Source organism: Heteronotia binoei, chromosome 1 (assembly GCF_032191835.1).
Source record: "Heteronotia binoei isolate CCM8104 ecotype False Entrance Well chromosome 1, APGP_CSIRO_Hbin_v1, whole genome shotgun sequence".
Taxonomy (NCBI): domain Eukaryota; kingdom Metazoa; phylum Chordata; class Lepidosauria; order Squamata; family Gekkonidae; genus Heteronotia; species Heteronotia binoei.
The window spans coordinates 79,778,941-79,797,992 of record NC_083223.1 but is presented as its reverse complement, the minus strand read 5'-3'; the positions used below and the strand labels follow the sequence as shown (position 1 = coordinate 79,797,992).

General features: G+C 41.2%; 1 protein-coding gene across 1 annotated transcript in view; it reads left to right on the top strand.

The window, feature by feature from the left end:
- Positions 1–19,052, top strand: part of SNAP91 (synaptosome associated protein 91) — a 113,252-nt gene that overhangs the window by 59,761 nt on the left and 34,439 nt on the right. The window contains exons 9-14 of the mRNA XM_060236606.1: positions 159–200; positions 6,201–6,287; positions 7,947–8,017; positions 10,218–10,245; positions 16,473–16,582; positions 17,138–17,241. Coding sequence (XP_060092589.1) covers positions 159–200; positions 6,201–6,287; positions 7,947–8,017; positions 10,218–10,245; positions 16,473–16,582; positions 17,138–17,241 — 442 coding nt within the window. The remainder of the gene's footprint in view (positions 1–158; positions 201–6,200; positions 6,288–7,946; positions 8,018–10,217; positions 10,246–16,472; positions 16,583–17,137; positions 17,242–19,052) is intronic.

Sequence of the window (19,052 nt, the reverse complement as noted above, 5' to 3'; positions counted from 1 at the left end):
TGAAACAGACACTATCTGTAATACTTCTGTAAAGCACATTACTGAAAATTGCAGCAAAATCCACTGTAATTTTCTTAAGTAAACATAAATGATTCCATTTGCAGGACTTACAGCATATGAGGGGCCCTTTCTGAAATTTTCTTTTCTTTTATCCACAGCAAGTTGGGATTGATAAAGGAGACATTCCTGATCTTACACAAGTAAGTCCCTGATTTGTTTTGCCTGATCACTAATAGTGCAAAAAGTATCTGTTGTTCATTTATCGTCCAGACTAATGGCATTGGTCTGTATAGTGTCCTAAAGCCAAGATGTGTGTCCAGAAAACAGCAACCATTTTAACTAAAGTTAACCCACCATTTTTGTTCCTAGAAGAAAAATTCATTTTTCTAAAGGCTACATTTAATATAGAGACTGTGAAGAGACTGCCTGTTCTTTCTTCTTTCTGGGGGGTGTAGATAAATCCCACAAGTTGAGAGTGAGTGGTGAATGTAGAAGAGGAAAGTTTTAAGTACTGAATTCATACTTTGACCCAGACCTGTAGCCACGGGGAGGGCACACACCCCCTACCCAACCCCTTCTCGGACCTTTGTGGCTCCTCCTTTCCCCGGCCCCCACTCTCTCCGCTGCCACTTTTGTCCCCGTGGCTCTGGCAGTCCCACCCCCCTCCATGTGAAACCTCTCTCTCTCACCCACCCACTTACCCACCAACCAGGCAAAAAAGTAAAGAGCAGCCCGCCCCCACCAATCACATGATCTGCAAGAAAAGCTGCTCCAAAGTCAGCTTTCCGGAGTGAGCAGCAAGTTCAGCGCAGGGACGGCCAGCGCTGAACTTGCTGATCGCTCTGGAAAGCCGGCTTCAGAGCGGCTTTTTTTGCCGATCATGCGATCGGTGGGGGGGAGCCACCTTCCAAGAGCCTCAGGAGCCCACTCTTTACTCTTTCGTTCAGTTGGTGGGTGAGTAAGTGGGTGGGAGGGAGAGGTGCTGTGTGGAGGGGGACGGGGCCTCCAGAGCCAGGGGGAGAAAAGTGGCGCCAGAGAGAGTGGGGGCCCGCCAGAGGGGGGCCCTCTATCCAAACATTTTTCCCTTGGCCCCCCCCAACCGAAATTTTCTGGCTACGGGCCTGCTTTGACCTAGTCCATAAGTTCACGTCTGCTGAATGTCTTGAGTCTTCAGATCGAGGCAGGTTTAGGGCTGTCATAATATGACCAAACTGTGGTTAAGTAGGGGGAAAATGACTGCCAGTTTGAGAGCTGATGAAGCACATTTGTCAACATGAGCTGAAAGTCACCCATTTGAACTCATTAGGTGATTTTAGGCAAACTACTGGCTTTCAGCTGTCATCTGTAAAATGGGGTTAATGAAATGGCTTACTTTGTCTTGCTGTAAGGAAGAAAGCAAGAATATATATTTAAGAATGTATATGAAACACTTCAAAGTCCTAGGAAGCATACAGTTCTCTCTGTATTAGGTAATAGTTTTATTTTAGAATTAGTTTTATGTAGTGTGTCTCCTGGCAACCGGAAGGGAATTGGGGAGGCACTTACCAGGAGCAGGAGGGAAAATGCTGATGTGCAGCGATGTGCCCACATCACTGCCCACATGACCCTGAAGTGAAGCCATCACTTCTGAGACAATTGGGCAATGCTGTGGTATTTGGGCAAAAACTATGGTAGAAGCCAAAATCACCGTAGAGTTTTTGGCCAAATACCAGAGCATTGTCTTGACTTTCCTGAAGCAATGTTACTTCCTGCTTATGTGGGCAGTGACATAGGCATGCTGCACATCAACAGAGCATCCCTCTTTCTCAGGGCAGGTTCTCCCCACCAGCCGGCTGATTGGCAACTGGGCAGTAGGACCTATCAGCAGGGAACCCTTCTATCCAATACTCCCTCTAATCTGTGGAGTCTTGTGAGCAAAAATTCTACTTTGTGAGCTACTGGCATCAAAGTTGTGAGCTGTTGCATAAATTAGAAGAAGAAGAATTGCAGATTTATATCCTGCCCTTCTCCCTGAATCAGAGACTCAGAGCGGCTTACAATCTCCTATGTCGTCTTCCCCCACAACAGACACCCTGTGAGGTGGGTGGGGCTGGAGAGGGCTCTCACAGCAGCTGCCCTTTCAAGGACAACCTCTGCCAGAGCTATGGCTGACCCAAGGCCATTCCAGCAGGTGCAAGTGGAGGAGTGGGGAATCAAACCTAGTTCTCCCAGATAAGAGTCCATGCACTTAACCACTACACCAAACTGGCTCTCCAGTTTGCTCTGAGGCCATCCTTCCTGAGCAAAGACAAAATGTGTGAGGTGGAGGCTAAAAACTGAGCTATCTCATACTAACTCAAGAGGGAACACTACTTGTATCCACTGTGGGCGTGTGGAAACCTGTTTCAAAAAATTAATCTTCAGCATTAAAAATAATCATTACGGCTCTTGCAATGCAATGAGTCTGCACAGGAGCATGACATCCATTAATTCTATTGGATCCCCACACCAGCTCACTTTTCAGTGCATGGTTATTCCTTTGGTGTGCACTTGCATGGGTGATGTACCTCTGTGGGTTCTGAAATGAGACATGTCATGAGACACAACACAGCAAGATCTGCCCCCTGCCCTGAGTGCTTAGTGCCTCTGTCTGTGGTGCTAAGTGCTCTCTAGACTAAGTGCTCTCTTAGACATTTCCCACTAGGTGAAGTGCTGTGCACTCTGAGCATGTAGGTTGGAAACCTCAGAGACAGACTTCTTCACTGTCTGCCCTGTCATCTGAGTTCTGGAACATTCTCTCTCACATTGATGTAGTTGGGGGCTGATGGTTGCCAGGGAGGAATATGATCGGCTGTGGCCATAGCTAGCATCTTGTGTTGGGTGGGATTGTGAAAGGGAATGTTGCCATTTCTGTTGCATGGGCTCCTGTGGGCTGTAGTATTTGATGGTGTAACTTTGCAGTAGTTCAGGGAAGTGTTCTAGAGCCAAATCAATTTAAGGAGGCAACTAGCTTGTGCTGTGCCCTACATCTGCCCCTTCCCCTTTCTGTGCAGGAGGCTGTGCTCATATGGGGCTCCAACAGCAACGGGTTGCTATGCCATAGTATCTCTGGAATATTCTGATTTGTTGATTCCCTGAGTGCTTTCCTCAGGATTGTTCCACACCCCAACCCAAAAAGGGTGTGGTGTACCACATCTGTTGGTGTAACATCCATTGCACTGCCCAGTGGTCACTCTTCCTGAGCTAACAGCTTTGGCCTCAGGCATGCTGGTGGAGACCCATACCTTGGGGATCTTGGGTGACGTTAACATTTATGCCAAGGCCAAATTATCACAAATGGTTGAGGGTTTCATAGCCTCCACGGGCCTGTCACAAGTAATTACTAGCTACTTGGGATGGACATGATTTGTGCAGAATCTAGCTGTCAGGAATGGGGGGGGGGGTTTCTTCTGTGCCCCATGCCCATTGGTTCACTTGTATCCCATGTGCTATTTAGTACATGTATGAAGTCACTGGGAGAGGACACCAGGAGGTTTGGGATGTGGTATAACTACTATGTGGATGATGCCAAGCTCCACCTTTCTTTTCCACCTAATTGGTAATTGGCTGGATGATAATAAACAAACTGAAAGTTAATTCTTACAAGACAGAGGTTCTCTGGATTAGTAGACTGAAGACTTGAGATCTCTGCTGCCCTGGATGTGGTTATGCTTCCACTTAAAAGCCAGTTTCGTAGCTTGGGAGTGCTGCTTGACAAAGTGGTCACCTTAGAAAATGAGCTGACTCAGAGTGCTTTAGTCCATCCTTGGTGCATCATCTGTATCCATTCCTGAGTCAGTCAGATTTAGCCATAGGGATTCTTGCCTTAGTTACATCTAGACTGGATTATTGCAATACATTCTATTTGGGGCTACCCTTGAAGAGTGTTCAGAAACTGCAGCTAGTGCAGAACACTGTAGCTACACTGATGCTTGGGGACAATTATCAGAAGCATGTGACTACAATCCACTCCTGAATCCCATTCAAGGTGTTGGTTTTTTTATGTTAACGTGGCTTGAGGTAGGGGATCTCAAGGAGCATCTCTCCCATATGTTTCTGCATGAGAATTAAAATAATCTGAGTTCTGGTAGTCCCTGGCTCAAAAGAAGACAGTTTGGCATCTATGAGGGACAGGGCCTTCTTGACTCTGACCTGATGGAATGAACTTCCCATAGAGATCAGGGCCCTGCAGGACTTACTACAGTTCTGCAGGGCCTGTATGACAGAGCTCTTCCACCAGGCTTTTAATTAAGGCCATGGACACTTGATAGATCGGCCCTTCTTGCTGCAGTTAGTCCAGACCTGTCCTTTAATGCTCATGAAGAATACAAACTGAACTGAATTAGATCTTGAATATTGATGAGCAGACTCAGGGAGCTATCACCATCTTGTTGTTCTATATTGTTATGCTGAGAAATTTTTATCTTTTATATTCTTATGTTTTAATGATATAAATATTGTATTTTACTCTGAGCCTCCTTTGGCAGGATAGAAATCCAAAAAATAAATAAATCACAGGGAGAGGTTCTCCTGTCTATCCCACCGATCAAAGAAGCTCATCGGGGGGAGGGGAGCACAAGAGAAAGCCATTTTGGTCGTATTCCCACAATTATGGAACAACCTCCTCACAGAGGTGCGTTTGGTCCAATTACAGCTGAAAACAATTTTGAAGACTGCATTTGACTAACTTAGTTTTTGGTTATTGGCAGTCCTAATTGAGTTTTAAACTGTCATGTTTTATGTGTTTTATAACCGTTTTATTTATATTGTAAGCCCCCTTGAGTGCCGCAAGATAGAAAGGCAGCTAATAAATGCTTTAAATAAATAAAAATTGCATGAGGAATTTCTAAATGATATGCAGAACAGTGACTTTCACTGAGAAATGTTAATGGTGCTTTGAGGGGAAGCTTCATGCATGTATTTTTTAACTTTTAAAAAAATTTCTTTGAGCTTTTATGGTTCAATGAATAAGAAAAAAATCAGTGATACTCAGAGTAATTTATAATGGATCATTGTCAAAATAATCTAATGCTGTCCTAGAGGTATAAATCCTGTTCAGAACATTTGTTTAAAGTTCCCTTCAGATTGACAAGAGTGGGAGTCTTATTCATCTTGAATGATAAAAGGACAAAAATGAGCATCTGGAGTCACTTTGGTTATTGGTTCCTTCCTCTTGGGAAGATGTGCATAAACCACACCCTTCTCAAGACACCAACCCCCCTCCAATCTTTTCTTTAATGTTCCGTCTAAGAAATCCTTGCAAAGTTGAGATCCTTTTGAGATTTGTATTTACTAATGATCCATACAGACTTCAGACTTGTATACAATCTGTATGTTTGGAGCTGCTGTTTAGAGCAGGCTACTACCAGTGAAAGGTTACTTGAATGCTGAGGGGAGAATTGAAGCATTGGCTATATGGTGCCTTTCTTCAAGTACTTGCAAGGCTGAGCAAAACAAAAAAACTGATACTGTTTGGGTAGTGTAACAAAACTTATGGATATTGGAACAAAAATATGGAAATATATGACTCTTCTATATTGATCCACCTAACCTTGTACAATCTGTGACTGGTAGTAGTTCTCTCAGAGGACTCAGTCAGAGGCCTTTCAAAGCCTTCCACTTAAAATCCTGGAGATCTAACAGCTTGATCTTAGCTTATTTTAAGAAGCTGGTAAAAAAAATCCCAAAAAGGATGTTTAGGGTTTCAGCATTGCTCCACTTGCTGTAGCAGAAGCAGACTATTGTTTCAAATTGGTCATGCTGCTATATAGAACATGCAAGGATCAAACTTTCTCTCCCCATTTTTAACATTGCTGCTTCACATGTTACAGTTTAGAAGCATATGCCTGTGATTTACTTATTTAGGAAATTAATGTGCTGCCTCTCCAGAATCCTTCTTGAGGTGACTTACATGAAAAACAATTCCATAAAATCATCACATTAAGCCTGCAGATATAGCCTATATTGCTTTTAAGCTAATATCTTATGGAATCTGTCTACTAAACAGTTGAACACGAGTGAGCGGGGGTAGAGCTGAGAGGGGGGGTAATGGAAGGAACTTGAAGGAGCTAGGGTTCTGTGCTCACTATATAAAAAAAGTTGTCCTAGCTGCAAACTATGTTACCACTAAGTGTTCTTAAATCAGTGTTTTAATTGCACTGTTTTATGTATGAAAAACTTAGGTATTGCTGTCCAGAATTCTGAGTGATCTGAAAAACAGTGATGATAATGAAAAGTCTCCTTTTAAAGACTGTACAATTGATGAACCGGTAATCTTGGTAAAATATAGCTTGTATCTCTGTCTATGCCACTGAAGGTTTTCTTCTGATCACTCCTCTGGCTTTCTGGGAATCTCCTAATCTTTAGTGCTATTTTTATCTTGGAGTAGCTAAGGACACTGTTAACTGTTCTTACTCTGCTTACTTTCCCTCATTATAAAAATGGCAGGCACACATTTCAGACATTTTACTGGCTATAAAACATTAAGAGAATCAAATGGGTTTAAAATATAAGCACCAGTATTTTGTATTCAGCTTCTTAATCCCACTTTGAAAACACAATTGTGAATGTAATATATTCTTATTGCCTGATTGCTGATGTGGGGCAGAAAAAGAAAAACATTTCACCCATCCTGTTTTGTAGGCATCTCATACCGCTGCTAGTAGTGAGACCTGTAATGTTTTGAACACTGAAAGCAGATCTGGAGATGACTAGATGCTGTCTGAACTCTGTCACTTCTTTGTTATCCTTATAACATTTTAACGAAGCACATGATGTAATATCACTGCTTGTATTTGTTTATTTAAAATATTTTATCCTGCCTTTCTCTTCAGACTTCATATGTATCCATGCCTTCCTCTCACATAATTGGCTTGTATCCCATGGTAAATTTACTCTAACAGGATGGGGAGGGGCAATTCTTGCTTATTTGTTCCTCAGACCTACAATTCATCCCTCAAGCTTTTCTTGTGGGTCACCTGTTCCTTAGAAGCATCATTTCAGGGAACATTTAGGGCAACCATGAAAGGAGGAGACAAGAAAGTTCTTTCCATTGATTGAAATGCCTTCCATTAGTGATAAACTACAGTATTGCAGTCCAAGCTCTGCTCCCGACCTGAGTTTGATCCCAGAAGAAGCTGGGTTCAGGTCGCTGGCTCCAGGTTGATTCAGCCTTCCATCCTTCCAAGGTCGGTAAAATGAGTACCCAGCTTGCTGGGGGTAAAGTGTAGATGACTGGGGAAGGAAATGGCAAACCACCTCTTTAAAAGTCTGCTGTGAAAATGTTGTGATGCAATGTTACCCCAGAGTCAGAAACAACTGGTGCTTGCACAGGGGACTGCCTTTACTTTTATTGGAAGATCCAAGAATTACTGTGGATGAGGAAATGCATGGTGTGATCAGATCATATTGTGGCATTGCGACAGACCTTACAGTGGAGAGAGAACACAAACAGTTTAGTGCCTCTTGAGAACATAAATTCTGTTCTGATATTGCAATTCTACTTATATAAAAGAGAAAATGATGATTAAACTACTTAGGCTGAATGCAAAAGTACAAGGTATGCATGGAAATGATTGTGTTAGTTGTAGTTTGATTGGCAGCATTGATTGACAAATACCTTTGCTGTTAATTTCTAAAACAAATACACACATGCACGCACACACACTAGCCTTAACCGCATGGCAAACAATTTGATTTTACTGATAATCTGAATATACTTTCAACAGCAGTTCTTCTATTTCTCTTTTCCCAGCATGAAGGTGATGTGTGTATCTTGCAATTATTGCAGAATTAAGATTATGACATGAGCATGCTCATAACTGGTTCTGAATAGTTCAGAGAGAAGACAGGATTCATCTTGGGTTTAATAGGGCTTCTGTATAGTGCACTGCTTTTACAGTGTGAAATATATGGTTTATCTTCTTTAGGCTCCTAGTAGTCTTATGGAGACACTTGAACAGCATCTAAACAGCTTGGAAGGAAAGAAACCTGGGAACAGGTATGCACAAAATACTCTAAATAGCATGCCAGTTTGCCACAAAAACCTTGAGTATCAGCGCTGCAGCAAAAATTATCACCTGATCTTTCTCTCTGTATTTCTCTTGAGAGTGAAAACATGTTAAGAGCCTTAAAAAAAGTTAATAGAGTATCCCGGATCCTGCATGATTGTACTCATGCTTTCCCCCTCAACCCCAAACACCTGCTATTTTCACTATCATAATTGTGATATGATTCTCAGTGTTTGAACCAACACTTTAAAATGGCTAACTGGTTGCTGGGTAGCCCCCAAACGTTGCTGTTTCCAGTAGCAGAAGCAGCACTGCAAACAGCACAGCACACTGTCCTATTCTCCCTTCTTCCCTCCCTGCCTCCCCTGGCCTTAAAGGGAAAGAGTCCTGAAAGCAGTATGTTGCAGCTTTGCCTTCCACAGTACCTGGTATGTGTGTCTATCATGGGGCTTGGCTTCTGCTCCTTTATAAGTCAGAGGTGTGCAGCTGTGTTATTCTGATGCTTTGGCATTGGATCAAATAGCCAAAATAGCATTGAGTTGCTATGGTCAGTTGATAAGAAAGCTCCATTAATACTATCATGTCTTTTTGTGTTTTCATAAAAGGTGACTAGAGAAATATTTAGGCTGTGTTTTCTGCTGTTTTTAGGAATAAATTAAGAGTAAACTGTCATTAACACAACTTTCTTTGTGCCTCTTTTTTCTTTATGTATATTGCTGTCTTGCAACGAAGTGAGGGGTAAGCAAATAATCTCTTGTGTTTGTGCATATTAGAAACCATAATGAAAGAACAGATCTACAGTGGTTTTAGCTCAGTGAATGTCAGTTCCTATGTACAGTTCTGGAACAGTGGCTTTCATCCTAAGATGCCCTTGTGAAAACAGAAGATGGTGCTTATGGTACTTCCATGGATTTCCCACTGGAGCTGCAGCTATCTGTGCTACATCTCCTGATGTTTCCAAGGGTTCTAAATCTAAAATCTGCAGATCCCCTCATGTGAGGATCTGCAGAAGATTCAGAAAGGCAGTAAAGTTCCTTCTGTAAATGGAGCTATGTTCCTGGTTCTTGTTCCAATCCTGTGGTGTATACACAAATGTTTCGCAAAATTATTTAATTCATAAACATTTCAAAGTATAAAAATGAATGTCCCATTTTTCAATGCACTAGTATTCTAACAAAATATAAATGATATGGTTACACTGGTTGATTCTATAGGCTATTTTGCAGCACCAGAAAACACTGAAAAATATTAATAAGACAATGTAGTCATTACAAAAGAGCAGTGTAAATGTACTTATCCAGATATGCTTGGAATTTGCATGAAACAAAAACAGGTTTTCAAAGTTTTTGTTGACTGGTTTGGGCCATTGTTATGTGGAAAATATTTGGTTTGGTTTGGATTTGAATTAAGGTACACTTGTTCAGAGGTGGTTTGTAATTGCCTGCCTCTCTGTAGCCTGGGTTTCCTTGGTACCCTTCCATCTAAACACTATAATCAGGCTGGTTTGGGCCATCCAGGTCAGGGCAACAAAAAGTGACAGCTCCCATTAAATTTTAAGTCATCTTTATAATTTGGTAAAGCAAAGGCAGTTGTGTTGAGGTTTCAGTAATTTAAATTTAATTCACCATCTTATGTCTGACTGAGTTACTTGGTACAACTCTAGTTAATAAATGTTTCTCCCTCCCCCCCCCCCACAAAAAAAAGACACTTTGCTGTGTTAATTTAAAAGATACCACTGTACAGTAGTATTAAGGCACATAAGAACCTTTGGCCATGGCACTTCATCTTTTTTTGTTTATAAGGTATTATTGGAATATAAGAAGTTGCCTTATACTAAGGCAAATTGATGGTCTGTTGAGTTCAATGCTGTGTCTACTCTGCCTGACAGCAGCTTCCAAATTCTCAGTCCTCAGGTTTCTGAGATTGTACTGACTGGGTACTGACCTAGGATACAATGCATATGCCCTAGGATACAATGCATATGTCACTAAAGGTATTTATTGTGCTCTGCATGGATTTGGTAACACTTATGGATACCTACACCTTGTCCAAGTTTTACAGTCCTAACAGTCAACTCTGTTCTAAGCTTTTGCACTAGGGGTAGACAAACATGCAACCTTAAGTTGTAGCCTGCCTAAAATATTTTGAAAATTATTTCATTTGACAGTCCTTCTATGTTAATTCTTCTAGCTCTGGCGCTCCTTCACCTTTAGGCAAGGTAAACATTTAATATTGTTTTTCTTAGTTCTTGTTTTCTATGTACAGGGGTTAAATTACATGGAAGGGCGTTCAAACAAGATTGCAATATCTGCTGTAAATCATTAAGTTCTGTAAAAACATTTCTTTTCATACATGCATTGGTGTTAACTAAATTCATCTAATGGTGACATATAAATGTGTACAATCACATGAAACTCCAGTTTGGTGGTCTGTTATTTCTGAGAAAAGTATGTTCCAAATAAGTGGGTATGTGCTTTTATTAAAACAAGACTAGGAGTCAGTTTATACAATCATGGAGAGAATTTGCAAGGAAGTTAATTTATCAACTTCATAATAGTACAGCAGTGCTGATCAGACCCCCTTGTATGTGCTGATATCACAACTAACCCTGTGTGGACAAACATGCGTGTGGGTTTGGTCAAGAATTATAAATGGTGATGTTGTCACATGTGAGAGCATTTGTGAAAAGTAGAACAATGGTTATCTTGTATTTCTTGACTTGGTTTGCATAGATTTGGGTATGCAGTGGAGCAGTTCCCTGGGTTGTAGTTCTACTTGATACACATATCTGGAATTTCAGACATAATAGATTTAGCACAAGGGGATTGGTGAAAATGGGTACAAGTAAATTCACGGGAATGCTTTTATGGCATATGTATAGACCTGCATAAGCAGTGTATGCACAGCTGTCTTATTTGTGTAGGCAGTTACTTGTGCATACATTGTTCTTTGACGTAGCCATGCAAAGTATTTGGGGTTCAGAGAAAATATATTAAATTAAAAACCTGAATGCAAGTGTACTCTCCCAATGATTTTTCAGACAAGTATAAAAAAAAAGTCTGAAAATTCAGCATGCATGTCCCTCAGCATGAAGCTGCCTTATACCAGGTGGCCGTTGGCTGGGCTTTTTTTCTGGAAAAAGAGATGTCGGAACTTTCAAGGAAGAAATGAAGGTGAAACACACGGGTACCCCTCATAAACTTTTAAACATTTTTTGAGAATGTTGTGTCCATGAAGAGGTTTCAGAACTCTGTTTTGCCACATTCCCCCAGAAAAAAAAGCCCTGGCCAATGGCTTATTAAAGTCAGTAATGTTTACTCTGACTGGCAGCAGAGATTTTCCCTTCACTTAGTGCCTGATCCTTTTAATTGGAAATGCCAAGGACTAAGCCTGGGCCCTTCTGCTTGACAAAGCAAGTGCTCTGCCACTGAGCCACAGGCCCCTCTCCTATTACCAACCCCAAGGAAAAAATTGTCACACATTAAAGCATATTAGACACACCAGTCTTTGCTTTTGCAGTAAATAGGACTGTCAAGTTAAAATATAGATTCAGGTGCCCTCTACTTGAAACATGAAACAGCTGAAATGCTAAATGTGTAATCAAGCATGTATGACATGGGATTAAAGAGATAATTTACTTTAAAGTCTCAGGCAACTGCTGAATTATGGTTGCACATATGTACATGTTTAGATGAACACTTGTAAATGCAATCAGCATGTGTTTGTAAGCATGCATAGAACCAAAACCATTGCCAGAGAGATGTGATTAGCTGCAGTTTGGCAAACTTTGGCTTACCTCTAAGAATCCTAGAGTCCATCTAGGTCTGACCAAGAGTCTAGCTAGGAACATCACATTCCACATACTGGCTAGTTGGATTCTTCTAGGAAGTATATAAATGTCACGAGGGCAACACTCATCCTGTCAAGGGATTAGTGACAGGTTAGGCCAAAACAAAACACACATGACTGGGAAGTGAATCCTCCCTGTCCAGGGTAATGAGCTGCCACCAGCCCCACCTGGCTAATCCTTCAACTGAGAGACCAGGGGAACAGGTCTGTTGCTCTACAGAGTATTAGTCAAGAAGCAAACCCTGCAAAGTAGGACACTTATGAAGTGAGTACCAAAAACAATTACTTTGATAGCTGTAGCCAAAATAAGCCAATATACTAGGTTTAGATAGAGAGACCTAAACCCAAATAACACCACAGAAGTATAATTAGTAAGGTTTATTAAAAGAAATGTGCAAAAATGTACAAATATTAAGAGCAGTACGAAGCAAGGAAGAAAATAATAAAATCTCAATAGCTAACTGAAGATACTTATACAGACTTGTTGGTCCTTTGAACTAGATGTTACCTGACTAGACTGAAACACAAAGTTTAGGTAAAGTTTCAAGTCCAGAATCCATGAGGCAGGTATTTCAGCCATTCAAGGCCCAACCTAATTAAGAGGATGAGCCAAAGGTACACATTAGAATGAATGAACTTCCCGCAGCTGGCCTGATCCTGGTTGACCAATCCAGACATGTTGCTAAGAACACTTAAAGTCAAACAAGCACTCTCCTCTACTCAGAGAATGCAAGTGCAAAACTCCCTCCTGGTCTCTGGCCTTGAAGCTTCCAAGTTCTCATTTGAATCTGGGTTCATCTCATCCCTTGTCTTTCGCTTTGAACTGCAAGTCATCATGACATTAGTTTTCCCAGACAGGGCATTCCATAACTTACTATGCCCAAAAACCTGAACCAATGTTTTGAAAAGGTTAAAAAATTACTAGGACAAGCCTTCTTTTCTTCCCCCCCCTCTCTCTCACACTCACACCCATCCACCCACCCCAGTTTGCTGCAGCAAACACATTCCATTTACCTGCCATGACTAATAGTGATAGACTGAGATTACATCCATATATTACAACATATGAGACAGGTGTTTTTGCAAACCTATAAAAGCCCCAAGTTTGCAGAAAGATCTGATTTTTTTTTTTAAAAAAAGGGGATTAACCCCCTCCCCAAAAATAAAAAGAATGCCTGTACCTTTCAGAAATGATTGTCTTCAGCAGTGACCATTGTGGGGGTTCCTAGGCAACCACAAGAGTATTGCTAGGCTTCAAGTTTTGGTTTCTCTCAGTAAAAGTTAAAGAGGAAAGCTGTTTTCAGGGCTGTTTTAACCTTTAAAAGAGGAGTCATTGGGGCCAGTCCTGGAAATGACTACCATTCAGCTAAGACGGGTTCAGCAGCAGCCATCACAAAAAAGCTAGTGTGGTGTAGTACTTAGAGTTTCAGACTAGCATCTAGAAGACACAGGTCCAAATGCATGTAGGTGGGGGAGGAGGAATGGATGATACTGCTATCTTCCCTTACTGGCAGAGGGGGAAGGAAGCTGGGCAGTCACTGGTGGAGGGGGCAGAGCAGCAGGAAAGGCAGAGATGAAAGTAAGTAATACGTGGGTAGCCAGTGGTGGGGAGGAGGCAGGTGTTTGTTGAGAGAGGGTTGCCAAGAGGGACAAAAGGAAGATGATGGAGTAAATGAGGCCTGAGCACCAATGAAGTTTAAGTAGGAATAGAATAAAGGTTGCAGCTGGTTGCAGACTCCATTTGAGCACAAATACAGTCATTGCTCAGCACCCAGTCCTCCAGCTGTGGACTTATTTTCTCCTGCTGGCAGGGCAGAGGCAGCGACAGGGACAGCAGACTGAAGAAAAAGTGGGCAGTTGGAGGTCAAGGGTCAGGCAAAGACCAATGCTGCAGAGTGTCAGGAACCAGAGGAGAATTTCCCCTGTGAGTTTCTCAGGGATCTCTGCTTGTTAAATGTATTTTATTGTCTTTATATTTTTATAGTCAGCTTCTCAGTCTTTTTGCATTTGCTTCATTGTCAAGTTTTGGCAGAGTTTTCTCTCTCTTCTTCATTTGATCAAGACTCCCACTCTGTACAGGATGACTTTGTGCTTTTATAGCTTTCTTGAGTCTGATTGTTGACCATGCTGCCATCTATTTCATTTAGATATTAGGGGAGGGGGGAAACTGGTTGATTCAAACTGCAGTATCTTGCACAAATCTTGATTACTCTACCAGATGGATATGTGCCACAGTTCATTCATAAATCCCACTCAGCTGTTTTTCCACTTCCAGACATAATCCCTGATGAAGCCTTATTGTGAATGCATCACATTGCCTATTGGTCAACTGTAATAATGAGAAAAGAGGCAGAGAAGTATAGGGCAAGCCAGACTAACTGTTCCTTGCTGTCTCTTCCTTTTGATCAAGCTACATCACTGAAGTCCTAAATTATTAAACTCTGAAGTCTTATCTTGAAACCTGGATGCACATTTACCCAGGTATAAATAAGATTCTATTTCATATATTATTTATCTTAACATTTCAGTGGCAAAAGCCAGAGTCAGTAGTCTAAATGCTTACTCAAGATGGCAACTCAAGATGGCTACAAAAGTTCCAAGTCTTTCATCTGTGCCTGAATTTGCCTACTTTGCTATTTTAATATAGGCATTGTACCATGTTAAATTTGTGATACTGAGTCCTGAAGAGGACTGGCAAAAGAGTTGACTTGGATCCAGCTGAATGTTTACATGGGAGGACATATTTCCATTGAACATGACTTCCTGACCTCTCTGCTCCCATTGCAGTCTGAAATGCTGCTTGCAGAGAGAGGAACCCCAGGAACATCACGGGGAGGGGGCTTTTGGGGCTTCAATGAAAGGGGGAGGGTCAAAAGTCATGATCTATGGGCAGAAATCTCAACCACAGAAACTTTCTGCTGATACAAGCCCCTCTGTTTTTGCTATAAGAATCAGTGTGGATTTAGTTTCTTTCCCTGTTACGAAAAAGCTTATGGCCTTTAAAAAATAAGTATTTGAAGGCTTAGAAAGAAAACAGGGTTCTAATGTTCTCAGTTGCACAACTTACCCTCTCTAGTCTGCATAAATTTGTCTTAGGTAAGTTTTTTAAAAAACAATACAAACCCCTTGGCAACTGGTGAATATGTATTTGACACTGGACTTCTACAACAAAGAGCAACACTCTTTTCCTTGAAGATGCAGTGATGGGACCTTTTCCAAGATAGATGTTGGCAAGTTGACAGTTTCTGTCATGGCAGGGAAATCTGAGATGTTGCTTAGCTGCTGATCCCTTGATAACATCTAGAGCTGTGAACCAAAGACCTAAAATTCAAGAGAAGAGCTCAGAAAGAAGTTACTGTTAATACAGTAACTTCTTTATCTTCCTGATTTGGCTTCAATGTTTTTTAAAATAAGTTTCTGTGCTCCCCCCCCACCTTTGCACTGCCCTAAGTAATTACGCAGTTTAAACATTTAAGACTTCTCAGCAGTCTCTTGACTATATAAATAAAAAGTGATGTGTAAAAACACTGCCACTAAGAGGCAAACTAGATATCATGGCATCATAAACCCAACATAACCCAGTTTGGGTCATGTCAAAGTGCTATCAAGTGGAAGTAGTTCAAAGCACAGCAAGGTTAGATGGGAAAAGGTGCCAAACTCTTCGCCTTTCTGCATTTCTTTCTCTTCCTCTTGGAAAGTAGTTTGACCTAGCTGTTTTTTCTTTTTGTGGGACTCAAATCAGAAGCAATCTTTGCAAAGCGGGGGGGGGGGGGGGGAGAGGAAGGAACTCAGGAAAAAGCAGCTTTTATGGGGCAGGAGCATTGGTGCTTCTCTTGCTTTGTTCCCATTTCTCTTTTTTGCAGTAAATTGGTAAGCTGATTCTGGCACATGCATTTGCACATTTTGCACTCAGACTTTGAAGCTAATAAGTTAACTGCTCCATCCACTGTGACTTTCAGTACTGAAAAAAGTATCTGGATCTTTTGTATGCATCCAGACAGATTAATATTTTAGGCTTGAGCCTTTTTGAAAGCTTTATGCCACATTTTAGTGCAAGTATTTCACATAATGACTGAACCTCTGGTTAAATAAATTTTAATGGTTATTTATGGCTTCAGAATGAAAAAAAACAAACCATTCTTAAGACAGTAAGCTTTTAGATGGAGACTTATTTTAAGTGAGCTACTAACATAGGGTTGCCAACTCTAGGATGAGAAATTCCTGGAAATTAGGGGATGAAGCCTGGGGGCGGTATTTGTGCAGAGGAGGGACCTCAATGAGGTATAATGCCGAGTCCATCCTCCAAAGCTGCCATTTTATTCAGAAAAAGTCAACACTGTAGTCTGAAGATGAGCAGTAATTCTGAGAGATCTCTAGACTTCACCTGGAGGCCATGAACTTTCTCTTTATATGAGGAATCCTAGAATTGCTTAGTGTAATTCTGAGAGATTGCTGGGCTTCATCTGGAGGCTGGCAACCTTCTCTTTATATGAGGAATCCTAGAGTGCTTAATGTAACAGCTGCTGAATGGAAAATATAATTGCTTTGCCTGATTAGGCTTTCTGGGTTATGTATTTATAAGTTGTTCTTGTCTAGTCTTCTCCAGCCACAACAGTTACATCTCCCAATTCCACCCCAGCAAAAAGTATTGATACGTCTCCTCCAGTTGATCTCTTTGCAACATCTTCTACAGCAGCTCCAGTAAGGTTAGTTGAAGAGTAAATGAAATAATTTCCTGTAGAAATAATTAAAGAGCTTTGACAGTGGGGGGAAATGCCTTTCCAGGGATGCTAAATCACCTCCTCCTCTTTCATACAGTTTCAAACAGTTATTGGAATGGCTAAAGCCTGCTTTTTGGCAAATGTGCCACAGGATATTGCAATATAATGTGTATAGATTACTTTGAGCACTGAAATACACAAATGTGTGCCAAATCCAAAGTGTATATGAGTATGACTGTTTGTGGAAATAATTCCATACACTGATGTGTCTTGGCTCCTCATAAGATATGGAGGAGGAAGGAGAGGCCCTCATGCTCCTTGTCCCGTCATGCCATAAAACTCTCTAGTCCATGCCACGGATATTATTGGCTGCTTGATGATCAGATTATTAAAGTAATGGCGCTCGCAGCTGTAGCAAAATAAATACTTGCAGATGTCCATTTGTTAACCCTTCTGAAAGACTGTACAAGGCTGGAAGTAGGTTGGCAGCTGACATCTTTGGCTTTCATTCTAAAGGTTTTTCTGATCTCTTCATAATAGTGCTTCCAAACCCTCCAGCGATCTTCTAGACCTTCAGCCAGACTTTGCATCAAGTCCTGCACAAGCAGCTGCCGCAGCTCCTGCAGGTGCAACTTCATGGGGAGGTAAAAAAGAAATTCTGTTCTGTGAATACATCTGCAAAACTAACACCAGCCCTGAGTAATGACTGCCCCTGCCCCATTTAAGGGAACAAATATAAGTACTGAGGCTCTTCTCCTTTGTGGCAAATGCTTATGGCGCTTATGGTTCTCATCTGTAGGCACCCCATCTTTCAGCTTTTCTACTAAAAATGCATTGACAAAAGTATTCTAGGAGAGATTTCAGAGCATTTAGGAAATAGGCCCTGGCTCCATGACTGTGTGCCTACAAGAATAATTCTACTAGAAATAATCAATGCATGGCAAATTTGGATTTATTTTTTGTTTTAAACTCATTGTAGTAATAAGAATGGGGGAAAGGTAACTTTCATATTTTTGAATGATTACTGATTCCATGCTGATCTTTTAAAAGCTGCAGACGTGTGTCTACTACGTCTCTCTACTGTGCTGCTATGATATGGGGAATGCAGTGATCAGTGAGAGAGGGTTTAATAGAAGGCCTCTGCCACATCTGAGCAGGGATGAAAGGAGATCCTGCAGCCTTCCCAGTGCTGATCATCAATGTTCCCTCTAAGCTGCAGAGTCTTGTGAGCAGAAATTCTTCTTTGTGAGCTACTGGCATTAAAATTGTGAGATAGTGCATAAGTTCGCTTGCTCAAGGGCCATTTTTCCTCAGCTGAGACAAAAATGTGTGAGCTGGAGGCTAAAAATTGTAAACTAGCTCACGCTAACTCAGCTTAGAGGGAACACTGCTGGTCATATGGTTACATGGGAGTCAGATGAAGTGGTCTGCCCACTGTTATTTTATTACCACTGCCTTGCCTCATAGGCCACCTCTAGGAAGTGTGTGTTTTTAAAGGAAAGCCATACAAAGCCTGGTAGTGGAAGTCTTCCAGCTAATGTTTCTCACTTCTTGCAGTCTTAATTTGGGGGTCCTACTAGCAAAACTGAATAGTGAATCAGAGCAAACCTTGGTATCATGCTAGTTACTTTTAGTGTACCTTAAGTTTTGAAAGTTGTTCAAAGACACTACATAGTCCGTATTGAGATCTGAGATAAGCAATCACTACACACACACACACACATATTTATAGGGGTGGCAAACTTGCTTAATGTAAGAGCCACATAGAAAAATGTCAAATGTTTGAGAGCTGCAAGACATGAACATCAGATGTTTGAGAACAGGCAGGAAGGAAGGAAATAGAAGGGGAGGTGGAAAAAAAGCAATTTTAAATGCATTTTACAAGCTGCCAGCTGGCTTGACTTGGAGAAGTGATTTAAAGAGACAAATGCCTTCTCTAAGCCAACTTAATGGGTGGTGGGGGCTTTGAGAGCCACACAATGTGTGTGAAAGAGCCACATGTGGCTCCCAAGCTGCAGTTTGGCCACCCCTGACATATATATTTAAAGCACAGTGTACGTTTCTCAGTGTTTAAGTTAAAATCACTAAACTGAGATCAGCATCCTGTATTGCAGCTCATTTTTAAAAAGTTAATTCTTTTAATTTTCTTAAAGTTGAAAATGCTATTTGATAGTCCAGCATAGTTTTGACAGCTTTTATTCTGGCAAGCAGGTTAATCTTTGCTTCAATCAAAGTGGTTCTCCATTTCTGCTAATCAGCATCTGCATTACAGAAATAAAACGCTGATTCTGCAATGTGTTCTCATTTTACGTGTTACTTGTCCTTTAATAGCAGCACTGTATTCCCCACCATGTTGGGCTTTAATTCTCTCCTTCAGTAGAAGGAATGTGACTTTTAAAATGTGAATCCCTTAAATTGGTATTAAATATGCAGTAGTCTGGAACCACAGTGGAGG